A 27,910-nucleotide genomic window follows, 5' to 3' on the forward strand; every position below is an offset into this window, starting at 1 on the left:
TTCTCATACGTGTTTTCCTGAATTTTATTCCGAGGTAACAGGTATGGTGGGACATGTGTATGGTGGATCTGATTAAGTATTTTGCTGTCTATATGTTTCTTGATACAGATTGCAATCGGTTTTTAAATTCTTTGCAGTTTGACACTGATTTTGGAACCATGGTCTTGAGGTTTCGAAAATAAACCATATTCTGAAGGTATGACTATATTTCTTGTATTATCTAGCTCCCATACTTTACATTATGTATAACATTAAGAAAAGGCAAATAGCTGTACATACTAAGCATGAAAAGATAAATACCCTAGTTGACTGTGTTAGTTGTTATATCCTGAAAAATTGTTTGCCTGTCATAACACGTTGTGTGCCATCACACGTGAAAACTCAGATCAGCATTTCTGACAATGGCGTTGATTCTCCCAAAACAGGTATTGGTGTTGGATGACGGCGATAGCTATAGTATAGCTTTGTATAAGTCACCCACTACAGCTCCCAAAAAAGCTTTCAGCATGCTGTTGTAACTTGTAACCGCAAATCTTACTACTTTTAGGAGCTTTTTTGTTTGATGTAACAGAGAAGGAGAGTTAAAAGTGCAGAAAGCCAAACGAAGAGATGATAGACTAGAAGAGGTAGAAGTGTCAACAATCAATGCCTGAAAGAATTAAATGACTAGTTTGTCTTGCTGATGCAAACTGAAAGCCAGAGGTTTTGATGAAAAGGTGGAATTTTAGTAATGGTTTCTGCAATTAAACGACATTATCTCCCATTTCATGTTTGCAATGCATATTTTGTTCTATCCTGTGCAGGATCAGAAAAGCAAAACTAAATACCAAAGGAAAACAGAAAAAAGGAGCAGTACAAGACAGAGGTATGGACCAAAAAGTAAAAATGTAGCCAAAATATATAGGAAAAAAAGTCAAATCTAACAGGAAAAAATAAATAAAGCATAAGAAAATGATGTAAGAATTCCTGTTGATCTAGAAGAAATGCAAAAGAATATCCGCTCTAGAAATGGGTATTTTCTAGCAAAACATTTAAAGCCCAGAAAATAATATTATATTCAATTTTACTACTAAGAAGCTAAACAAGGTGTTTAGTGACATGTTCTTCATTTACTTTATTGTGGACTTTGGGAGGTACAAGTTCCCTGAATGGAAGGCCTCATGAAATATCAGAAATGTAGAACTAAACATGCAAGTATGTTGTGAACACAGACCAACTACCTTTAATATATTCCAACCAAAACATAAGCTAACTGAGCACTCCAGCACCAAAATGTATGATGATAGAAGAGTAAAGGAGTACAAACATACTTTAAAATTGAGATTTAGAAAAGTAGGAAATGAGATTTGTAGAGTAACACACTCATAAGCATTACACAAGAGAAATTATGGTGATTTCAGCAAAGCTTTAGACACAAAGAAAAATTATAATTCTCCTATGAAAAGTAGAATATCTCTCTATGTCTTCTACTGATTTCTACATTTTTCCCCACCATTTTCCAAGTTTATACAGATTTTTTAGTGCAGTGGTGCTTCAGAACCAATATCAATGTAGAGATATTGGTAATGGTCTGCATATTCAGAATTTCACAAATTGGAATGTGCCGAGGTAATAAAGCACTACTTCTAGGTCAGATTTTTTTTTCAGTTTAAGATATAATATACAACTAATAGTAGAAGAAACATTATTTTTGTAACATTTTGTTCACTTTAAAGATGGTAACAAATGCAAACTAACAGATTTGCAGTGAATATATTTGTGATTTATGTTTTACTTACATATCTTTGTGATCCATCATATTCACACCTCTCTATTTTTCCCAAGCTGCCATCTGAAAAGTAAAGTTTCTCCGCCCTATGATCAATGGTGAGTCCATTAGGTGTCAGAATATCTGTACTAATGATAACCTGTGCATTCTTGCCTGAGAGAGTAGATCTCATGATGCTTGGGAGCTGCTCATTCCAGTTAGTCCAAAACATTAAGCTGTATTAAAATCAAAATAATAAAGAAAACCATAAGATACATTTTATAATTTAATTCTCTTTATGGAATGAACAATAGAAAAAATACATGCCAAAGGACTTGTATGTAAAAGAGGGGTAATAGGGAATCAAGTGACCTTGGTATGTTCTACAGTGGGCACATCAGGCTCCTGGCTGATGTTGAACAATGGTAGATAAAATGTTGTGGAATGAGATATGGATGTAATTTATACACTCATCGAAAGTGGTGGTAGGGGAAGTGAGACTGCCCATTTGCATTAGCTGAAATTTCTTGAAATCAGCTTGGATTTTTAATGTACCATGAAAATGCAATCAATATTTGATCTGAAACATAAAAACATACAAAATCTTGTAGCTTCATTCTGTGATTGCTTTAAAAAAATTATACTAAAGTTTGTCTTGTAAAACAAGAAATCCACTAAACCTTCATAGGGTTCAGCTGTATGAGATGACTGTGAAATAAAGAAATGAAAAAGGTCATGCTGTTTTCTTGACAAAAAATCAAAATCTGGTAAAAGCATCATCATCATCATACATACTTTTGACATTCATCTAGAGCTAACACATGTGGATGATCATCTTCAGACATTGTTATTACTGCTTCCCGGTTGAATGCTCCTCGATGTCTCTGGTCAACGGTGTGTCTTGTGATTGAGGATGTGGTTGAACTGGTCCAATACAGAGTGTCCCAAGCTCTATGATAAGCAAGTCCCTCCACTGACCCAACATCTGGAAAACATGGTTACAGAAAGAGCAAATAAAACTCCTTTTAAAGAGACCTTTTCTTATTTAAGTTGATCCTGCAAAATCTCAGAGTTGGGAGAATCACAGAATTCAGCCTATTATTCCTTTCAATTATCATCGGTATCATCAATTCCTTTATACTTCCACCTTCCACCTGTGTTGTTTTTGTTTGTTTGTTTGTTGTTGTTGTTGTTTTTTCCTGGAACCAAAGTTAAAAAATATTGAAAAATATGGGGAGCAAGATCACTCTTAATATCCTTGTACTGTATTTGTCAATGCTAGCACTTGTTGAAATAATATTTTCACTACAGTGTCTCCAGCAAATACATTAGAAATAATAAGCTTTTATTCAAGATGGCAGTAAATTAGTTACAAGTTTGGTCTTCATTTAAGAGAAGTCTTGGCATGTTTTTACTAATTACTTGTACTATTTCACCTTATCTTTGGATGTATTTTGTAACAGATATACACATTACATTAATAGGGATCAAAATGTCCTGTTACTGTTATATGAGTAGGCTTTTATAAAACATCTGAAACACATTGAAAAAAGACCAGCTTTGAATGTTGTAGCATCAATACACTGTTTTAGTAAGCCACAATACCACACTCTTTCTTTCTACATAAAAAATGCGTTAGAAACAAAAGCAAATATTAATAAGCAGCTAAAACATATATTTAACATCCAGAAAAGATAAATTGCATCTGATTTCAATGTATAAAAGTGACAGACTGTGAGAATTAGTAATTATTTCCTACCATTATTTTTGAATTACCACAGAAATGCGTGTTGATTACTTCACTTATTATTTTGTTAGAAACAATTTTAGACCAGAAGGTTCATACAGCTATTTATGAACTATAGAAGACAAAACCTAAAAATATAATAAGGATTACATTATGCTGATTATTACAATTTACACTCAGCTTTCAGGAAGATGTAATTTTTACCATGCAATTCATACAAACAGAACAGAAAGTCCCCAAATCACACCAAAAGTTTAATCACACCAAAATTACTAACACTAAATTAAAACTATGAAGTAAATAATTAATCAGTATTTTAGATTTCTCTTTCTTTGCATTTGGAGATCTCCTGATTACATTTTCATGATTTAACTGTAGAGAAGTCACAGCAAATTACTTACAGAAGAAAGGACAGAAGAAATAAATTGGATGACACTCCTTAAATGGAGGTGAATATATGTAGAAAAGCTATCCCTACCTATGAAGGGGAATTAATGAATAAAATATATTTAGTTCACTTAAAGTAACTCAAGAAAGTGAATGAGTTTTAAACTGGCATTGAAGGCAACTTGAAAATTACAAAAAATTATTCTGACCATTGTAAAGGTTACCTTTTAGATAAGAATTCTGGATGTGACAAAGATTAACGGGTTACAAGTATTTCTTTAAGAGCGATGGCCATATTCATTTATTTTTAATTTTAAGCATGAAAACATATTGAGATATAGCAAATGAATGCTTCTTTCCTTATTTTTTACTTTTTTTATTTTTTTAATATACATCACAATTTGAAATCAAAGAGCGGTAGTTCTTTCAAACAGCAGGACAAAGATGTGCAAGTACTTTAGTACTTTAAAACCAGTTAGAACATGCCTGAATGCTGGCTTATAATCAGCTATGGTTTACATAGTTTCTGGTATCATCTTTCTGTATGATAAATTAAGAAAGCTAGTTGCTTCATTCTTGGATATTGCAACCATGAGCTCCCACACCACATGCATATTACTTTATGCCAGGAATGAATGAAACAACTAATTCCTCCTGAAATGTACTCTGGCATGGTTCTGGCAAAAAAAAATATGCTGCTGAAACAACACTGCAGGAAGTATAAACAGTACAATGCCAGACTTCGTTCCTTTTGTCCACAGACCTCCCAACCACTGAAATCTGTACTTCTCAAACACACCATAACTTTCTCACACCATACTTCAGGACATGCAAAAAATATTCCTGACAACGTAACATTAAAATATTACTCTTAGGGCTGACATGGCCAGCACAGTATTTTAGGCAACATGAAACAGATGAAATCCTAACAATAATAATTTCTCAGAGCAAGAGAAACACAAGATAGGATTAAATGGAAACTTGGGATTGTCTAAAACATCGTTAAGGCATTAGACCAAGCACTGTGTACGTGAACCATTTTGCACCCTGGTCTGGATCCAGGATTATTTCCAGGGCAGAAATCTGAGATATAGGTACTGATACACTTCTTGGTCAATTTTTGCAAACCTTCGATTAAACTGTGAAATTAAAAGAAATTTTAGGAAAAATGATAAATGTTAAAAATATAGAACCATGAAAACAATTCTAATTTAATCTATTAATTTCCATTTCACTTATGTTGAATTCTTCCAATTTGCCATTGCCAGTTCTGTATACTATACTGACATTTTCTGACCAATTCTGCATATTACTTATCATGAACAAACCATCAGAGCATTTATCCTTTTTTTTTTTTTTTTTTTTAACCCTTTCATATCTATGCAAGTTGAATGTTTCCTTAATTTCCTTAATTATGGAATTTTTTCGAAAAATTAAACCAAGCCTTTTGCTTGGTGGATAAAGACATAACCTTTAGGTGAAGATTTAACGAAGATTTGCAGCAAATCATGCTCTTCAATCGAAAGGCACCTATCAGAAAATAACAACAAACCAAACCAACCAAACAACAACACATTTCCCTCATGTAACCTTTTGAATTTCTGTCAACTTCAGCTTTGTTACTTGTCTGTACCTGTCAAGAGATTCAAAAGCAACCTGTTTGTACAACATAGACTAAGACTGTTCTGTACTAGAAAAAGGATAGTGATGTTCCTGCCACAACTAAAATGATTAAAATGGTCTTGAAATAGAAGATATATGTGGGTTTACTTGTAATTTCTATGCTTAAGAGGTCCTTATTTTTCTATAGAAATCATGTTCTTGTATAATCATTAACACTATTAAATTGGACAAATACATCAAACTGCAACTCCAGATCAGGGTGTGTAATATATTCCTACAGTATGAATATTATGAATAATGAAACGGTCACTTCTAAATTTTAAGAGTCATGGACAATTTTGCCATATATGGAGAAACATTTAGCATACAGATGAAAAATAAATATTCCTCTTGTTTGAATTAAAAAACTAAATGTTCTGTTTTGAAAAACCTTGCAATATACGCGTGTTCTGAATGGACAAGAACTTCAACAAAGTAATCAATAAAAACACTATTTAAGAGAGAACAACAGCAACAATTCTAAAAGAAAAATTTAAAAGCTAATAAAAATACAATAAATCTCTAAGATTAAGAGAATTTCAAAGTCTTAGACTTAAGAGAAAAAAAGTAATCTGAAAGGTTATTGCTTAGAGTCAGGCTGTAAAGGATGCCCAAAATCAAATATCTGAAAGAACTTCTTCACGGTGAGGGTGATGGAGCACTGGAACAGGCTGCCCAGGAAGGTTTTGGAGTCTCCTTCTCTGGAGATATTTAAAGCCCGTCTGGATGCCTACCTGGGCAGCCTGCTCTAAGGAACCTGCTTTGGCAGGGGGGTTGGACCTGATGATCTTTCGAGGTCCCTTCCTGTGATTCTGTGATATTCAGTTATGGAAATGTGTTTTCATAAAAAGAATTTCAGGAACTACCTGAAGTATTTGTGATCTTTTAAAGATCTCCTTAAAGATCTCCTTTAAGGTCTCCTTATAGACTGATCTCACCTTTGAGCAACCTAAATGTGAAACTATTGAACAGCTCAGGTGACCTCTGAGTGGATGATGAGGTTTTCTTAAACACCACAAAATCACTTTGACTAAAATATATGCTTAGTGAGAAAGAAAAGTCAGTTAGAAAGAAGAAAGAAAAGAAAAAACACTATATGAACACTATCTGTAAGACAAGAATTAAATGCTAACTAAATATTGTCTGCTGAAAACATATACCAAGTGCATATGTTTAGTTCCACTGGAAATAAAAATCCTGAAGAAGTAATACCAAGAATTCTCCTTTATTTTTCAACAAACTTTTTTGATCATGTTGCTCACTTATGAAATTGAGAACTCCACCGAAACAAAAGAGAATCATTTAATACTTTTTAAAAACCACAAATCTGTAAGGAAAGTGGTTTTAAAGTCAGTGACATAAGAACCAGACAGTAAGTGCTAAAGTCATCCAAGATTTAGATAAATTCTTACAATGGAAAACAAAACTACTTTTGTTCTTATTAACATTGAGTATGAACAGGATGAATTATTCAGTACATCATGTAGAAAAATCTTCAATATAACTAGGATTTTTGGTTGTTTGTTTGTTTTTACATTGTTTGTTGGTTAAAAATATGTTTTGTTTTACACATGGTAGTCAAGAAACATAACATGCATATAAATTGTTTTAAAGTGTCACAAAAATTAAGTGTAATTAAAAGCAGGTACCAACTAAGGACAGAAGTGGCCCTCAAAATGGTCCTCTTGCAATCTTCAGATCCCCCTCCTCAAAACTAAATCTTTTATCAACTTCATATTGCCAAAGCAAGGTCACTAGAGGAGACTCCAAAGCAACTGAATTCTAGTGTCACATCATTACCATTTTGCACTGAAATTATTTTGCATTTACTTAATTCTTACTCCTTAAGGGATACCCTAGACTACATAGCGATTTTGTTGTTGTTGCAGTTACTATATCATCAGATATTCAGTTACTTTAAAAAATAAGGGAAATATGTTCTCATCCTATTTTGTGCTACAATTGGGGGATTCAATCCCAAATCTACTGACAGGATGAAAATTAGTGATTTGTTTACTCTCAGACTCATATTTTCATAGCATCATACAATATTCTGAATTAGTATAGCATAAAGAAACTGGAAATGAAAAGAAACACATTTGTTTCACTGACATATTGAATTAAAACACTGATGGCATTAGATGCCTACAGCACTGATTAAATTTATTCTAGGCATGAAGCAACAGTTTATGATTTTCACATGAATAGCATACTTAAATGAAAGGAACATTAATACAATATGATATTAATATACAAATACTCACATTATTCACCTGCCACTGACATTCTGAATTAAATCAGCAATGGGGTGTATAACTGATTAAATATCTACACAAGAGAATGCAACAGCTTATGATTTACAAAGGCAATGGTAGAGCGATCACATCATTATGTTGCCAAATGCTATCTATCACTTTTACTGAACTTAACGAAGATGGATTGCATACCACAGATGAGATGCGGCCTATAAATATTGTCATGCTGATCTTCATCTGACTTTCCCAGGGAAAAGACAAGCAACAAATCAATAACTGAAGAACTCAGATTAGAGCTCCCTCATTACTGCAAATACAAAATAAATACTTAAGGGTGTAAAGTTTAAATTATCCAATAGTTCTAGCCACTGACTTTCGGTAATGTATATACTATTTCACTGTCTCCTAGATTTTGATCTATCTTCTGCAAGTTCTAAAATTTTCTAGGAAGTTTACAGTCAAAACTTTCTTAGTTTTGACTGTACCAGTTCAACTACATTTTTCATTTAATTTCATATTCTTACACACTCCTTTTCTTTAGCAAAGCTGATAAGCAAGAACTGTCAACAAGCTGTTAAAACAAAACAAAGAAAAAATAAATCAAGATAAGTTATATTTGACTCAAAAATTAGAGACTGATTTAATTTATTAATTGTTTCTGACATCAATCATATATATAACAAGCACACAGTATGTTATATTGTAACAGAAACCTTAAATATCAAATATGACAACTCTGTATTGCAACAGTTCAATTAACTCATTATCCTGTTTAGCCTATAAATATAATTTTAGTGCACATGTAAAGTTTGCCAAAATTATACCACAAATCACCATTTTTCTATATCTGTTAAGTATAAAATCATGCGGTACAGTACTAGACATTAAAGATGCAATAAGATAATATAAACAGAGGCTTTGGGTTCTTGCAGGCAAGAACTACCTTAAGTAGAGGACAGAAAAAACAGCTCCGTGGATATAAGCTCTCTATTCCTTCAAACTGACTAACTGACTGCAGTAAGCATGAAAGATGAACATTTGCTGTGAATGAACTTAAGAGAAATAAAATCATTTTGGAATCTTGGTGTGGGGGGGGGGAGGGCAAAAAAACACCCTCATTTTTTTAGAAAGTAGAATACTGGAATCTCAGATTCTAAAAAGTTCAGTGACTTTCTAACAAGTGAAAATTCAGTCTCTGTGTGATAACTATTCACAGAACACTTCTTAAATATGTGGCAAAAAGAAACTAATAGGTAAGTATCTTTCTGGATTTATAACATTGACTTAGTCTGCATCCATGAAGATGTATAAAATATTATGTGCAATCACTGTACATGTGAAATAAGTATGGCATGAATGGCAGGCAGATACCCAAGTAGTAGGATGTTTATAGCCTAGTCAATCAGCAAACTCATGAAGGTCTACACAAAACACCTGATGAAACTGCTCAGGCAAGGAGTCATTCTAATTAAGCATGGAAAAGACCATGAACGTAACCTGCAGTTGATGACTTTAATCATACTTAGACGAACTAGTCAGCCAACTGAAAACACGATAGATTTTTATTGTGTGAACTAACCAACCAATGGAAAAGTAATGATAGAGGGAGGATATTTCTGTGCAATGAAGTGCATTAGATATTGATTAAATGCATCTCTGGGATGGCAGTGGTAAACTCCAGTTTGGAGCTGGACAAGGTGCGTGAAGCTGGACATTTAAGAGCTGATCACCCATCAACACTTAACAAACACTTGAATGCTCACTAATAGGGTTTTATAAGCTATGGAGTGCTGATAATGTAAACAGGACAGAGATACTGGAAGGAAAGACTCAGAGGATCAGTCAGCAAATCATACAGTGTTCATGGGACATTTTGCCACAGCTGCTGATGTAAAAACATCAGCAAATTTAAACCAGTAAAAATTTAAAAGCAACATGGAAAGTTGAAGCAGTTACAAACTGTTAATTCTTTATGAATCATCTCCAGTTTAGGAGGCAAAAGCACCTTTCCCAAATACTGAGGATGTGAATGCTAGCGAACTGAAAGATCAGTGTATGTTAGTTCCCATCTTAAACACATTTCAGTTTCACAGTAGGAATAACTAAACAAGCCATGGAATGTGCAAAAGTATATATGCCTAGAATAGTAACTGATAAGTATAAAGTTAGTAAATGTTATCTAACTATATACTTATTTACTGTACAGATTGTAAATTCTACCCATTAATCATAATATACCACCACATACAAAACCAAAATGTATTGATAAACCAGACATTTTATTTTTTCTAACAAGGTAGCAGTTGTAATAATAATTTTAGCTTTTACTACTTAATGTCTTAGGTTTAACAATAGTCTCTCATTTTTACCTTGTTAAAAAGTGAACATCACTGAAACTATACCATATACAATTAAAATAAATGCAATTTGTTTACAGAACTAAAAGCAACTATATTAAAGTATTTATCTTTAACAGATTAAAAATTTCTTGTGGAGAAGAAAGCTCAACAACGAAAGGGACCTCATACAATGTACCAAATTTAATGCTCTGTAAGAGAAATGGGAATATAAATGCCTTTTTGACAGTTAAATTGGAGCCATTTAGTTAGCAAGAATAGTAGCACACATTGGAACACCTTTAAAAGATTCAGACTGTAAAAAGCCTTACAATACATCACAGGATCTGACACTTTATGTTAGCAGTGAATAAATTTTTGCCTTCTATAGACACTAGTGCCTGAAGTTCAAAACAGAAGCAGTCTTTTTTTCACGTAACACTTCCTTTCTCACCATGAAGGATATTACACTGGCAAAAATGTCTTAGTGTAATTGTTTACATAGTTAGGAAAGAAATGGCTCACCAACAGTATCTCATCTTAATACTTCTTCCCATTTCTGATTGCTTTGTTTTGCCTGTACTCCCCTTTCCTCTCTCCTTCAATTTCCAATTCTTTTATTTTCTTTTTAGTGTTGTACCACTATATTAAGCCTACTTGAATGCTGCACTCTTCTATAGATACCCTGAGGCAGATGTTGGTTAATGAATAAATTGACTCAAACCTATACCTATGATAAAAAAAGGAAACTGCATTATTAGCTTAGCAGCTCAGGCTCTTATTTCAGAAAGTATTCCTTGTGTAAACATAAGCTTTGAAACTTTAAGCTTTGAATTTTGCACTGTACACATTAAGAGACCACTTTCCAAATATACAGGTATGTCACTGGACTGTGTACTTTCTTAAGAAAATTTTTCTAACACCATTGACAGATTGAACCTTATTCTACATGACAGAAATAAACCTGGCAATCTTGAAAGAAGGATATTTAACATTACGACAATTGTACGTGTGTAGTCTTACCACAGCAACACAGTAGGTCTGCAGCCTCAGAGGTGCATGTGGCTCACTCTGTCAAAAGACATAGGAGTCAGCATGGCCTCTTCATCTAAGCTCATAGGGCATGTCCACAGAGTTGTTCCTATGACCACACCACACTTCTATGTTGCCCTCAGTTTTGCCTCCAGAAATTCTGAGGCAACTTCTTGCTCCTGAATGCAAGTTAGTCATCAAATAGCATGCAACTTACTCTCTAAAGTTAATCTTAATTTGCATTTGTAGTGGGATGGAAGACAGTTCACAGAGATGGTTCATCAGAGAACTGGTTTGAGTTTGTCTTCTCTCAGTTCTCACTTGATAGAAAGTTTAGACTTCTTCAGACTTACAGACCCACAGTTTCATGTTCATCAGAGAAGGAAGAAGGGACATGGATGCTGTTAATAGCATTTTACTTCTAGGCAGACAGAGAAGGAGGGATACCAAAGTAAAGAAGAAAAGGTTGGCAGATGGTTTGGGAATTAGGGCTTAATCATGAATATCATAGAAGGATAAAACAAGGTTCATCCTGTTCAATATTATGTATCTTTGGCCTAATGGCTCAATCCACGGTGATAATAATGTTTCCTAACAGGAAACAAAAAGTTTAGGATACAACCCATCTTCATAATTTTAAATGAATTAAGGCTCCAATTAGCTGTTTGTTCCACCCAAACCATGAAGAATCTACCTTGGGAATAATATAATATCTTCCACTGGCTTTCTCTAGGTCAAGCTGAGACCTCCCATCCAATGTAGAAAAAAATTCTATTCAGATAATCACGTCACTAATAAGAAAGTCAGCAGGCTATTTATCAGTTGACAAAATAAACAGCAGCCAATGGGAGATGTGGTATAAGAAGGGGATACGCATGAAATATTAAAACATATTAATATTAATATACTTATATTAAAACATATTAATATACTTATATTAAACAGATGTTTGTTTCCGTTGAAACATTTTCAGTCATTTCAATCTACTCTAAAATTACATTTAGATGGAAGATAAGTCTATTTAGACCTATAAAGATTGAAAGTACTTCATATACTTTTATCAGAGTGCATATGAAATGGCTTCTAGTTTGAATATTACAGAAACATTCAGAAGTTTGAAATAATGGTGTTGTTCCACCTAGAAGTGTTCAACAACAAAGAAAAATAAGAGCAGAATGCTCTCCAGGCTCCCTTTGAGATGAGAGTAAACCATACTGTCCCAAATGAGACCGATAACTTGCAGCAATTTAAACAACTCACATTTCCAAATATGTCCTAATGTAACCTTATGCATTTAACTGCTAGTGAATGCTATTCTTTTCTGTATAATGTTCCATTACCTCATTTTAACCTAGGTTTTCAGTAACAAATTCTTCAACAGAATGGCAAAAGCTGGGATGTCTGGTTCAGGTAGGGATTTAAACACCTGTTCAGTGATTGCCAAGCGAACATACTGATTCTTGTATTTAACGTCTTCTTCAATATCCTACAATGCCTGTAGTATATTGGGGCTTAAAATTAGATAAAATTAGAAGACAAACAAAGTGTACGTAATCTCTCTAGACCCCTCCTAGAATATTAAATGAGTTAGGATATGATTTCCAAGTCACTGCTTCTCATAATCAAAAACTCCAGAATGCTTACACAAAGTGAAAAAATAGTCCTTTTTGCAGAGTAAATCCTGCATGATTCTTCAAACTGGAAGAACAGAAAAAGTATGTATCAAAATGTATTTTCCAAATATAATCCCTTTGTGTTTTGTTTCATACAGAACTACCATCGACAACAAACAACAGGAAAGTCACAAAGGTTCTCATGATTTATGAAGAAAAAAGGCACTTGGGATTCTGTTTCTTGGAACTGTAAAAATACAGTTTGCCTTAACAGGTTCCTGAAGCTTTTACAGCACAACAGGATACAAAACACACAAATGTATATCCAGTTTAAGTCACAGAAGCAGTCTAACTTGTCTAAAGTGAGCTGCAAGGGTGATCTTCACAACTAAAATGTGGAAGATTAAGAAAAGAAAAGGAAATGTACCATCTGACATCCTTTCCTTTTTGGAAGGAAAGACTGAGATCAAAACACATGATAAAGAATGTAGTCTTGTCACAACATACTTAAAACAGATATTGCTATAATGATGTTAATTTTAAAAATCTCCACAGACTGGATAAAACTCTACATGATGCTATAGTAACAAAATCATGAGCAATACCGAGTGGTTAAATAATTCCTCAATCAAAATAATATTTATTTGTGAGACATCACTGCCAAGAAAACAGGGAATTTTTACAGGTCAGCAGTCAGGCCCAACTCCATCCAGTTACTTATCAAAAAAAAAGAAAGAAAAAGTCCCTACTAACTGAATGACCAAAGGAAATAAAGTTAGAAGTTATGAAAGAATTCACTCCCCAAACCTATGCTGCATAAAAATAAAGGTGTTAAGGAATTGCATACTGTGCACATGCTACACTGTTGTTTTTGTTTGTTTGTTTTGATGTCTTTCCTGCTGAAGACAGAACCCTATCAGGTACCAGGTTCTTGGTGAGTTTTGAATCTGTTTTTAGTGAACTGGAACAAGTTAGATAAAGTTGTTTATATGCTGTAAATCTACTTTCCCTGAGCAGAAAATGTGTTAGCTAATGGGTTGTTTATGAGTTGCAAATCTGTTCAGTGAGGTGAAAATTTGTCAGATAATGGGTTGTTTATGAATTCTAAATCAATATTCAGTGAGTCGGAACTATGTTAGATAATAGCTTGCGTATGGGTTGTAAATCTGTTTTCAGTGAACTGGAAACATGTTAGATAATGGGTTGTTTCTGGGTAGTAAATCTGTTCTCAGTGAGCTAAAAACATATTAGATAATGGGTTGCTCGTGAGTTGTAAATCTGTTTTTAGTGAACTGGAAACCTGTTTAATAAAGGGCTCTTTATATATCTTAACTGTTTTTAGCGTGCAGAAAAATTCAATAATGTGTTGGATTTGAGTGGCATATCTGATTTCACTCAGGTAGAAATCCATCAGCTAATGGATTCTTTATGAGCAGAAGATCTACATTTGGTGAACTAAAAATCTGGGACAATAATGTACTCTATTTTCACTATTTCACTCAAATACAGTTTTATTTATTTATTTATTTATTTTAAATAAAGTTTTGCCTGATTTGTAGACCTCAGCCTAATGAGGTCAAATGAGGTTGTAAGAACCACACTAGGTAATTCTAATGTGGTTTTGTATCCCTTTCCAGTAAAGTAAAATTTGGTACAAATGCCTACTGATAATTTAGGAAACAAAAGACAGCAAAATAAATGTCAAATACTTTATCTTTTAATCCTGCAATGAAACATTATTAGTGAAATTTGTCATCTGGATTCCATTCACTAATTTTCACTATTTTCATAGTCAACATAGAAATCAGAAAATTTTCTGTCTTACAGCGAATGGAAGCACTGATTTCAGGTAGTCATTTTGTTTGTTTTTCATATTTGGGTATCACTTTTAGTCAAATACTTCTACTGTATCAAGCAGCCCCATGAACTGTTTCCTGTTTGCAGGGAGAGAAATCATGTGCCAACTGCGGAAAGGAAGGATATGTGGTACAAGAATGCCAATTTTAAATGAATCACTCAACATAAAGAAAGGTTTTTAAAACGTGAAGGAAAACAATATAGTAACATATGTTACTTTATACTGTGATGTGATATCCCTTCTCATTTATAATGAATAACAACCGAAGCATTTCTATAAAAACACCCTTGTTCAGAACTATATCCTTAGAATATACAATACATTTCTGAAGGATACAAAATTTCATCTGACATTCAATTATTCAGAGTGCTGACTCTGCTAATGAAAAATGAAATCAGGCATATTAAGATTACAAGTAGAAACACTTCCTAACAATTTCTTAAAAGTATAATTCTCATTTGTGCTCTATGGAACGTTCTTGTACAACAACCCATTATAAAGTAATGAGGAATAGTTTATTGTTCTTTTAAAAATCCAATTTGTATCTGCATTGCTGCTTCATCAGTATTTCTTTCTCCTGTTTTAAATGTAAAATTCTCCATTGGCTTTTCATGTAATGCTTTGCATCCTATCCTACAACACCAGAGTTAAAATAACGTTGTATCATCCCTGCACACGTGAGCTGGCTGTCTCTCTTGTAGAGCTAATCTCAGCTCTGAATCTCTAGGTTTAATGCTTTCCAGAGAGTAATGAGAATATCCTGACAACATTGCTTAGTTTCCTTTTACTGTATCTCAATATGGATATCATTAATTCCTCTATAATATGCACACATAAAAACTCAAAATTAAATTAAAAAAAGGCTTTTGTACCATATTCAAAGATGCTTTTCCACTCTTTAATGTGAACAGTTTTCATGACTGGGAATAGCTTCTTAGAACCACAGTGCAGAGGTGCACAGTGATACAATTATCCAGTGTAAACTGTAGAATATAAGTTCATCACTTTGCAGCTGTTTAGCTTCTTTCTTTTCAAAAATATTTTTTGTTAACATGCAGTAGCAAAGGGCAATATGTTCTACATCAAATGTACTTCAATTTTTCCAGTAACTTTCTTTTGTCTTCTTATTGTTTGACCCAGACAAATAGCTAAATGTAGCAATGCCACAGGCAATATAACATGACAGTAGAAATTCAGATGAGAATTATCTACAATATAGGCAGAAAAAAAAGAAAGAAAGAAAGAAAAAAAAAAACAACAATAAAACACTTCAGACATTATGGAAAATGGCTACCAAAATGAACTACAGCCTCTGGAAAAAAATAAAAGCAATTCAATCAGAATTTGAAAAAATAGCATGACGAACCATAGTAAATATATGCTTCTGATAAATAATTACAGATGAATGATTTATGGCATATTTTAAAATAATTATTAGAAAATAAATATTAGAAAAAATAATAAACTAAAATAAATATTAGAAAATAAATTTAAGGCAGCATAAGATTCTGGAATTTAGGTTTTTGTTGGTAAGATTTTCAGATGGTTAATATTAGGCTATATTTCTCATACATCTGTATTCAGATTTTCCTTGAATTTGAATTTTACCATGACAAACCACAAAAATTTACATTAACTTTGAATAAAAGTTATGCTAGACTTTGTGATGATATTGATGTTGATTCCTTGAGGAGTGACAGGCCTCAAGTATTCAGAAGCTAAAAAAAACATCAAGTTTAGCAACTCCCCTTGCTAATGTGGTGAAGGAAGTGAATATGCAAAGTTACTGAGTAAGCCTCCCCTTGAAAAGGACAATTTCATAGGTTAGAGTATGCCTCAGATAATCACAAGTTGCTTTTCTTGAGCTGACTACAAGAATGGTGAGTCAACTGGACACACTGACCATGGTCCCAGTATTTTTATACTGAGGAATGGTTATGTCAGCAGAGGTATCTTACAGTATTCCGCTCCCACTAACTACAAAAATACACAACTGATAATTTCACGATGTAACAGGACTTCTTTCATGTCTAGGCAATGTATAATGAGGTTTGTTAGAAAAGCTCCAAAAAATTACCATAATACAAATGAAATATCATGACCCCCCTCCCCCCTTTTTTTTTCTAGTAATATGCTTCACATGTCATAAGATTGCTATAAATTATTTTGAAGTTGTAATACAAAAAGATAGTGTTTAAATTCATCTTACAGGGAAAAATTGTAATAGTTGTATTATATGCTTATGTATAGTAAAACATTATTGGCATTTTTAAGCCTATGATGCCAAGTGGTTACCAACTTTTGACTTAATATGTGTTATTCAAAGAAAATACATATAGTGTGAAATTGCTTTTTTACTCACTTTCTATTAGCACTTTTCTGCCCGACCAGTTGTCTGTAATAACTTGTATATTTCCAAAGTGTGCATCACTGAAGAATATCCGATTAGAACCTCTTCCTCTCAGACTGTAGTCAAAAGCAAGAGCTATCACATTTTTGAAGTACTCTGGATTTTCATATGGCCTTACTGGTGAATTTAAGTTGGTTTCATCAGAAAGATGTATACTTTTTAATATTGTCCTTCCTGAGTATAACAGGTAACCTTTATGTCTTAGGCAAGTAATTCCATCTTCTGCAAGATAGCCATGTGCACAAGCACAAGATCTTTGTCCATTTCCCCGATAAAGGCAGAGTTGATGACACCCACCATTATTCTTGGCACAAACATTAGTACCTGTAAGAAAAAAAGAAAAAAAAAAAATCTATCTCTTGTACAATTACAAGTAACAAGCTTAAATCAGAATGCAACTTTACACATTCCAAGGATTCTTCTCTTAAACTTTATTTACAGTACAGGTAAATCAAAGGCCAAAATAGCAAAGAATATAATTTCAATGACAAATAGACAAAGTAAATTTTAAAGTAAACAATCTATTAGCAAACATAACTAATTAACATTCTTTCCAATTCACACGTGTATATACTTTATAAATAGAAAATGATTGAATGGATTTTTCTTCCACATTCAGATGAAGACTTAGATAGACACTTATGAGCTGTTTCAAATGCTTTGAAATATTTTATTATTTTTTTTTTTAAACACCTGTTACTGGCAAAGAGTAAATTTAGATACCATCAGAATCCTGCACTGTTCTTAGTCAATTTCTATCAAAATGAAAACATATATATTAATATGTACAAAACTGTGTCAATCCAGGTCCTTGTTTTTAATAACAACGTTTTGTAACATTTTGTTCTATTTTCTTTTAAAACCTGACTTTAAAAACTTACTCTCTGACAAATGCATTCCATTAAATAATCATTGTCAAATTAGTAAATTCAATGACATAAACTTCACTTTCAAGCCATATTTAAAATTACAGTAATTGTCAATAATTAGAACCTATTTTCCTTTGTCTTTTTTTTTGGACTATGTATGAAATACAATTATAGTTAGTTTAGATAATTTAGTTTCTGTTTCTGACAGCATTTTCCATACAACAACTCAGCTCTTTCAGTTTTCCCATTTCTGATTTTTTTCCAGATATTAAAAAAAAAAAAAAGAAAAAAAAAAAAAACAACAAAAAAAAACCAGTCTCAATAAATTGTTTTCTGGTAGAAAACCATTATAATTGTCGGGGAATAAGTAGTATCTTTAAGTACCATTGACTGCATTTTCTAACTGTTACATTTCAAGCTGAAGATACATTAAAGCAAAAGTAATGGGGGATGAGAGTTAACTTTCCCTTTAAGTTAGAAATGTTGCATTTTGAGTTCCTAGGCAAAATTCCATGAGAAATATTCCTATGTAGTCATGCAAAAAATATTGGGAGACTTATCTGTATACATTTGCACTTGTGGTCTCTTTGAAGAAGTTTTTGAATTTTTATTAGGCTAGAAATGTTAATATCTGGTTGGAAGGATGAGTTTGAGAGAAAGGCAAATACATGAAAGAGATTCTCAAGTTTCTAAAATCTCTCTTTGAAAATTTCAGTGCTTCCACAGTTCACCAGCTGTAAGTATCTTAAAAAACAGCCAGGTCTAAAAACAGTTTAATTAAGGTGTATCATTGCAAACAGCACTGAAGGAAAGTAGGAAATCACTCGTTTAGCACTGCAGGGCTGGCTCATCAGAAAGGGTAAAACAGGTGTTTGAAAAAAAAAAAAAAAGCATTAATCATTTGTCAATCATCACAGGTTCTTTGTGTAGTTGTTTTTTGTTTTTTGGTTTTTTTTTCTTTTTTTTTTCCTTTTTTTTTTCCTTTTTTTTAAATTTTTTTAAATTAGAAAGTCAGGAGACTAGCTAATTATGATTTTTTTTTAAGGAGCATTTACTACTTCTAGTTCAGGAAACTTAAATATATATATATGTATATATAAAATAGAGATATAGAAAAAAAATCAAAAAAATATTTTTCACCTGTTTTTTCCCTTTTGTCCTTCTGGCTCACTGACAGCCCCTCCAAAAGACATTAACCATTTGTACCCTAGTAAAATTTGAAAAATGTATTAAAGATTCATCATTCAGTTATGTTTTTCAAACTAACATTAAAAGATTTTTAGCCTCAGTAACCATTTCTCCTATTACTAATGCAATCGAGTATTTCAAGCTACCAATAAAATCATTACATATAATTAAGCATTTTATCCAATTATATTTTCCTAATCCTAAAATACAAAGCCCTTCCAAGCAAGCAGACATTAACTATTTCTAGCCTAGTTAAAATAAATGGATTTTCTGTGGATATTTTTTATCCATAAAATATTATGTCTACAATACGGTGAAACTGCATGCAAAAATCTTTAATAAAATTAATACACGTGCTCATTGTTATTAAAACTATTTATTATTTTTTTTTAAGAAAAAAATGAAAAGACTGTTTATCTTATTGATTGTTAAATGTTTTCTTTTGAAACAGATTTATTTTACATTTCATATTTAATACAGTTTTTTAGGAAAGATATATATAAAAAAACAAGGTCTTCAGATACATGATGTTATGATTAAAGCAACTTTTGAGTGCTACCAACACTAGAAATGTTTGTATTAAATAGTTTATCTTTTCATGGTAATACTTTCTTTCTCTGTGATTTTGAATATATATATATATATATATATATATATAAATATATATAAATATATATATAGACATAATTTGGGCTGAATTTCGTGGTAGCAGTTTGTTCTGAGGAAATCATTACCATTTGTTGGTAGACTTAACGCTTTTGCTAACTGAAACAAATACATGAAACAAAGATATTGTTTACAAAGGTGATACAATCACGTCTCTATTTCTCACAAAATAGTTCTTGTTTTTTAAGATCTCTACTGATTTAGAATTTTAGGAAAGAAAATAAAACTAAAAGAAAGATTACTCTTAGTGGAGAATAAAATTCAGCCATTTTTATCTTTATATCATAAATCACAGAGAGTATATGATAACTTTTGTCTCTTCAATTTCCAAAACAAATCAAATTCCAGTGAAATCCAATTATTTACAAGGTCTCTTCCCACACAAAAATGCTGGACTGAAAACCAAGGAATTTCAGGAAATAAATATTTGAGAGACAGAGGCTGGGATTTTCTAGTCATGAAAGAAAATTCTGCTTTCCAACAGAATTTTGAGACAGCCTGAGATTGCTGCTTTTTAAATCACAGTTTAAGGTCTATCTCATTCCTACAGAAAACAAAAAGGAACAATACAATTTGTTCTGGTTTTAGACTTTCTCCTGAAAACACTCAGGAGGATTTTAGTAGAAATTGTACTATATATAGTTTTTTAGTATATTAACTTAAGCTAAAAACAAAACAAAACAAAACACAAACAACTTTAAGAGTAAATGTGGAGATATTACAAAATTTATTGCCATAAATCATTGATTATTTAACTTTTTGTATGCTTTAATATACATAAAATGTACCAGGCAATATTGAAACACGTAATAGTATCCTTAAGAACAGCCAACCTTTCTCTCGTGCTCTATTAAAGATTTTCACTTCCTTCAGGTTTATTCCAAGGCCAGTCCTCATGGTCACAGCATCCGTGGCCTCATTCTTGTGGCCTCTTCTAATAGAGCCATTTGCATGTGCTCTGCCAAAAAAGTTGAAGATGTCTGATCAACAGTCCTCAACTAATTCACACCAAACAAATGACTGAAGGGCAGTGGAGAGTTTGCCTAACAGAAGGTGAAGAAACCTTGTCTCATCTATGATGCTGATATGCTTAGCTTTCAGTATCAGAAATACCCTTTCTTTGGAAACTGTAACTTTCTGCAATCCATTCTCTGACCTTGCTAAGGAATGGCTAATCCTACAAAGGTGAAACACCTGGCACTGAAATAACATTTTGAGACTCAAATACTTATGAAAAATAAATTACCTGTCAGACCAGTAGATGTAAGCTCCAAACACTGCGACAGAAAACATATCCACATTGCTCCCTGACAGCACAATCTCCCGATTCCCTCCACTTTCAAGGTCAATCCTTTCTATCTTGTCGGTACGAGCATCACACCAATATAATTTATTTTCCTAAAGATAAATTTTAAAGGAAACATCAACAGTCTTGTCCAAGTATTTCATTAAGAGTTATTAAGATTACAGCAAAGCGATAAACCAATTGACTTTAATGAAACATAACAAATATTGTACATTTTAATGTATACTGGAAGACAAAGAAACTAACCTCATAGTCAATGGAAATCCCGTTAGGCCACACAATCCCCAGGCTCACAAGCACAACCTTCTCAGACCCATCTAAGTGTGCCTTCCCTATGCAAGGAGTCTGTCCCCACTCTGTCCAAAATAAATACCTAAAATATTGCAGAAATTACCAATTAAAATTTAGCATCAAAATAAAGAGATGAAAATGTGTAATACTGTACTTCAATAGCAAACAAAATGAATGTACCATTAGTAGGTATTTTAAAAGCATAATAAGGCATATGTATCTTCGTATAACCTTTAGAGGATGAGTGTATTTTAACACTTGTTTGATAACATATTTTTTAGACAGATTCTTTGCAGATGTTTTTTATGAAGTCATTCTTAAAACTGTAAATAATCAGTCAACATGCAGTTCTTTGATATAGCTTTACTGCTTGGGAAAATCAAAGAAAATTATAAAGAAATTACTGCAAAGCAAGCGCACACATCTAATACCTACTAAAAACATCGTGATTATACAGGTGATGTATGTATAACTAACCAGGAGGTTAAAGGAATCTAGAAGATTCCCAAGCACCTGGCAAAAAGATAGCACAAGATATTTAATATTGGAGTATTAATGGTAATAAATATAAATAAATAAATAAATAAAAACTTAAATAAACTATTAACTAGCCCAGAAATAAAAACTTGATCTTCCCAGAAGTCTGGGAAGGGACATCTAAAATACTTGTTTCCTGGACCTTTGCAGATAGCAGTATGCCACATATGTATTTGGTGCGTATACTGCAATGCTTGAATAATAACAAACCAACTTTTTTAGGAACTACCCCATGTATGTTACATAGCTAACATGGAGATGCAAGTGGCAGAAATTTGATGCAGTCCTGGATTAACTTTCAAAAATTATCTGTGAAGAAAATTAAGTCAGAGTTTATATATCCATCCCTCCAAACACAAATCAAGTTCCTCAAATGTCTTCAAAGGAAGTAGTTTCAAAGTCGGAGAAATATTTCATACTCCCCCTCTCCCCACCCCTTAACCCCATATTTCAATCACAATGTTGAGCTTCATCAGAAAACTGCCATTTAACTGTACGGAAGAAAAAAAAAATCAGCCCAATATGTTTTAAATGAATAAGTATAACTGGTGAGGGGCAAAGACCCTCCTTTGTAGGACTACACATTCTTAACTTTTTCCCTAGTAATATAAATAACATTACCAACCAGCTGAATGCTGGCTGCTTCATATCTTGGTATAATGGGCAGATTCAATGAGATGAAATAACTGCTATTTTCCTCTCCGTTTTTATAGCTGTCAACTCAAGCTCCAAGAGAAATGAAAAAAATGAGAAGTCAGAGCAACGAGAGAGTGGGGAGAAAAGAGCACCTTTGAAAGTTTTGCCTGGCAAAGGAAAAGAGATATGACAATAATGCAGAGGCTAAGAAGGCATTTATCTCCCCACATAAAGAAACATCTTTCCTACATCTTGAAAACATTGCTGTCCTACTTGTATAAAGTAAGTTTGATTGGAGACATCTGAAGAGATGTTGTGGCACAGTATTAAAAAGAGAGTCCAAGTTTACCTGCATTCACAAAAAGTGTACCTTTCTAGCAGACATGTAAAGTATTTACTAATCTGTAAGTAAGGTGTGAATACCTATTTGTGTTTTGAAGACGTGAGGTTTACCCTTCTGGTCAGAATAATTTTATCAGGTTTATGTGTACTTTTCTGCAAAGGCTTTTTTAAAATTTTTGTTTTTATTTTTTCCCCTCCTCTGTAACAGAAGACCACAAATGTTCTGGTACATTAAGCACAAAAATATTTTAGCTAGATCCCGAAGAACAGCATAAATCCAAAACTGTTAGCAGATACAGCGAAGCATCCAGTGGTGCTATATGAACATAGCTGTAATCATTTGTGGCAAAAGCTTTTATATTATGCAGAAAATAAAACTCACTATTGCTTTCACCTTCACTCTTAAATACATTTAGTTTCAATTCCCTAGTCTGCAGAATACACAGATCACTACATCTAAATTCTTATAAAGGAAATTGTGGCAAAGATCCAGGCAGCATTTCGCATCAATCTGGACTCATTGAGAAGTCAGAATTCTTCATTACTAGGCCTGCAGACTCCTCTAACTGAGTATAGAGACTGCTTTCCTGAACATACTGTGATACTCGTTTGATTGAAGCTGAGGAAAATGAGTGACACATCTTCATCTCTAGGTTTGAGAGGATACATATAATGTGGCCTGCGTTTTGCAGGATAACTGTAGCATTTATATCCACTGAGTCATAAATCGACTCACAAAGCACATTTCATGTTCCAGTGAAGAAAAGATGGGACTTCTTTGCAGAATTTACTGCTTCTGCATTACTTGTAACTCTATTAACAATAGCTTTGGAGCTTGAAGGGGACAGAAAGTTCTGTATTTGTCTTAGTGCTTCACCGTAGTCTGTACTCTTATCAAACAGTTGGATGAAAACAGACGTAATTTTTGACACTCTCTTACCCAGGTGCTTCATTTAACATAGCTCTCAGCCACCTTGGGCAATTTCCTTCATTGTTGCATGATGATGTTACATGACACTGGAATTTATAACTGTAAAGGATTACACCATTCTATTATTTCAGCATCACTCTGAGGTCTTCATTACCTAGTGTGACTTTTTTGGATTTGCTGGAAACTTGAGAAGTACTCAACAGATTTATCAAGTTTCCAATCAATGTCTACACTTCTGTTAAAATGATTATCTTAGAAGATAAAAACTTGTGCAAAGAAGATACAGTACTTCATTTAGACAGAGACTCATGAAAAATCTCAGCATATGTTAAGAACATTTTCTTCCACCTGTGTTTAGTTACAGAACAATACATTCCAGTACAATCCTTTCAGGTTCTGATTTCTAAAAGCTTCAGTGCTAACATGCAGACTTTAAAAGAAATACAAATAGCCACAGTAATGTTACCCTTTTTCTGGATGTACTGCAATAGATCTTGGCTGGTCCAAACCCTGGGATATAATTACATATCGGAATGAGCCATTGAGTCTGGAAACTTCAATTAAGTTGAAGCCATGATCCGTCCAATATATGTTACCTAGGAAAAATACCATGAAGTTACTGGAAAAAGCAAACACTACTTGAAATGTGAATTCTTGAGAAATTAATCTTAAATGTGTAAGTTAAGACCAGAAACTAGCTGCTATATTTTAAATTACATGCATCTAATATTTTTAATTTCCAGTCCTAGTCAGCCTTCTGCTTTAAAGTATAAGGCTGTAATAAAACTAACTCCTCCTCCTCCCCCCCCCCCAATTAAATCAAATTAAATAAATAAATAAATAAATAAATAAAAAACCTCCACAGAAAAAAAAACAGTTGTACTATGTTTAAAAACAAAACAACAACAACAACAAAAAACTAAATTACTGAAAGCAAATCAAGTTATTTAGTCTTGAGCTGAAATGAAAGTGCATACTGTCAGACATCATGACAGTACCTCAAGCAGGTAAACTCCTACCTGCTATCCAGTCCACTGCAATGCCTTCAACTCTTCCCAAGCCATTTGTAACAATGTCTTCTTTCCATGTCTGGTCTCGTTTAGATCTGCTGATTTTGTTGAAACCCATGTCTGTCCAATAGATTGTATCATTACCTAGAAAAAAATATGATAAGGATTCTTGGATTAATTTAGTTACTTCAGTCCAGGTACCTATGTCAGTAACTGTAAAACTTCAGTAGTATGTCAGAGTAAACAAAGGAATGGTTATCAACACTATCATTTTAGTTCCAGAATATTCAGTGCTCTGAAGAACTGCAGTGCCAAACTGACTATATAGTCATTTCCTTCAGTAATCATTCAGATTAAATTTTGGCAGTAGCAAAAAATGTAACTAGAAAAAAAATAGAAATTTGATAGTGATATAATAAAAACATAGAAAATAGACTCATAGAAAATACTCACTAAATTAATCTGCACTAAACTGATAAGGATCCCTGTGGGTTTCAGATACAAATAATATTACAACATTTGCTGAGTTCCAGTTTACATTTGGAGATAGATCCAAATGACCCAAGTGATAAGCCCCTCTAATTTTATTAAGACACCAATTTTCAGGGGTTCTCTTATGCTAATAATCAAAGACCTGTGTATCTCAATAAAACATAATGTTCTCAGTAGGACTCAACCACTGAAAACCCATGTCATGGGAAACAAGGCAATAGGAATACAAATTGAGCAACTGGCCTTTATTCTGCCATAGACTCTGTTCACTTATAAAAGTGGATGACATTGCACAGAACTGTGCATCATTGCTGTCTGTCGGGTGTCACTTAATATCTTAATTGTACAAACCTGTTTTATTTTCCAAATTACTCTGGAAATTAATAGAAATGGGGATGAAAATTCCCTTCAGCATCTGCTTCCTGAAGTAAGTTCTGGCTTCAGACAGATGGAAGGAAAGCCTATACTCAATTTGAAGCCTTCAGCAGATATTTATCTATTCTATTTTATTCTATTTTATTCTATTCTATTGCTGGAATCTGAAAAGAGAAGTAGTACCTGGGAATGACCATGGCCACAAAACAGGAAACAACTATCTGCAATTTTCTGCAGCTTCTACAAGTATTTTGCTGAGTGTTGAGCATTAGTATCCACTGCCTTGTACTCCGGTACAGTCCTGAGGCAGCTTATTAGCAAACAGTTAAAATGAACTCTATGCATTTTGCCAATAAAAATTTGGTAGCTCAAGAGTCAACATAAGAAGTACTCATTGAGAATTATCCTTTTTCCTAGGCCTTGTGAGCTTAGTCTGTAAATGTTCAAACCAATTATTTCAACTAATAGAGTACAATCTATTCTCCTTTGCACCTTTACATACCTGCCACAGATACAAATGCCTAGAGGCACTATGATAGCATGAGTAAAAGCAGGGACAAACTATAGACAGAAATCTGGGGAAAAATGTGTGACAGTGGCTCTGGGTTCCCAGCTCACACTAAGTACAACAAAACTGAATGAAGAATTGAGAAGACTCTGCTTCTGAGAAAAGCAAAATCTTCAAAGTCTCAAGCCCCTTCTGAGGTTAACTACTGCAGAACTGAAAGGGGCTCAGCAATAAGAATGTGTTCTTTCAAAACTATTAATGATTTTATTACTCTATTGTAATATACAGTCAACTTCTACCTCCTCCATACATAGTTGCAATTATTTATTTATTTGTTTTTATTTCTTTCCCATTTATAGGAATGGGATAAGATATCTTCCACTTATATGATAAACTATACAAAATATTTACCTGCATGAAAGTCTATGCCCACTGCAAATGAAGTTCCGGATACAGGCATTAAAGCATCCATTTTATCATTTGGATCAAGAGATATTCCTCTAATCCCTTCATGAACAGAATACATAAGAAATGATTCAACACCTAAGGGGAAAATCAAATAGGTAATGAGAACAAAATGGAGACTCCTAATCAACAAGACCTGAGGAATTAACATGTGCTAGACATAATTTTCCAATACAGCTCCATAATTTTCTAGAATGATAAATCCAGCTCTTTGAAAACACATTTATGAATTATTATGGCATATTTATAATTAAATTACAAATACACATTCCTTCTATAATAGAAGACAATAGAAGGAAATTATTGTACATTTAAAGCAAGCACCATCTTACGATTAAGTAATTAGCTTTAATGAAAAATAAAGCTAAGAAGAAAATACTTTGAATTATGAGAAATTTAAGAATATTTTCAGTGCATAAATTTTTTATCATATGCATTATTATTTTCAGTGCACTTTATATGTTCAAGGGACAGTTTTACAGAACTTGTAGAAAGCAGGACTCAAGACTGTATAAATTATCTTCTGAGGCATGAGATTCCTCTCACCTCATTTAATCATGCACACTTCCTTTACAGACAACACAGAAATGCATAGTTTAAGGGAGAAACGCATGTGATGTATTTTAAATGTTTACATTTGTGTTAGTTGCACTCCAGAAGCATCTATTTCTATTAAGTGGGAAGAAACAGTTGAGATGAATCACACCTTTCCACAAATAGAATTATAACAAGTACTTTGTTGCATTAATCTCAAAGTTCATATAATAGAACACTTCTAAGTTTAAGGGAAATTACACAGCATAATGATATGCAACTTGGAATTTTTAAGAAGTCCAACTATGATACAGGAAAAGTTCCTTTTTCTTCACACATTTTTTAATAAATTTATTTCTTTGTAAAAAGCTAGCTCATAGAACACAATATGAACCACAAAGTTTCAGATAGAGAATTACCAAATTTCGTTTAAACAATAAGAAACCTAGCTCGCAAATGAAATGAGCAATACTAAACAAATATGGTATGTGCAGAACAGTACTTCTCAGTTTTTGTCTGAGTTTTTAAGAAAGAATAAAAATAGTTAAAATTAAAATTAGAAGAAAATTTAGTCCTAATATCTGTTATTATCTAAATGCAGTATAAAGGAAGAAAACTTCAGATACACAATATCCACCAGTTTTACTTTAACCCACAACTGCAAGTTATGAGTATCTGAAGTAAAATTAAAAGAACTATATTAGAAAAAATAA

At 32.9% G+C, this 27,910-nt stretch overlaps 1 protein-coding gene across 1 annotated transcript in view; it reads right to left on the bottom strand.

Moving 5' to 3' along the window:
* The window catches only part of LRP1B (LDL receptor related protein 1B), a gene marked incomplete at both ends in the record, with an annotated part of 669,864 nt that overhangs the window by 136,830 nt on the left and 505,124 nt on the right, over nucleotides 1–27,910 (bottom strand). Inside the window, 9 exons of the mRNA XM_084288908.1 lie at nucleotides 1,779–1,983; nucleotides 2,543–2,732; nucleotides 17,000–17,371; nucleotides 20,604–20,728; nucleotides 21,017–21,168; nucleotides 21,323–21,449; nucleotides 24,280–24,409; nucleotides 24,833–24,967; nucleotides 26,610–26,741. Coding sequence (XP_084145034.1) covers nucleotides 1,779–1,983; nucleotides 2,543–2,732; nucleotides 17,000–17,371; nucleotides 20,604–20,728; nucleotides 21,017–21,168; nucleotides 21,323–21,449; nucleotides 24,280–24,409; nucleotides 24,833–24,967; nucleotides 26,610–26,741 — 1,568 coding nt within the window. The remainder of the gene's footprint in view (nucleotides 1–1,778; nucleotides 1,984–2,542; nucleotides 2,733–16,999; nucleotides 17,372–20,603; nucleotides 20,729–21,016; nucleotides 21,169–21,322; nucleotides 21,450–24,279; nucleotides 24,410–24,832; nucleotides 24,968–26,609; nucleotides 26,742–27,910) is intronic.

Source organism: Netta rufina (genome assembly GCF_964035555.1).
Source record: "Netta rufina genome assembly, chromosome: 6".
Lineage (NCBI taxonomy): Eukaryota > Metazoa > Chordata > Aves > Anseriformes > Anatidae > Netta > Netta rufina.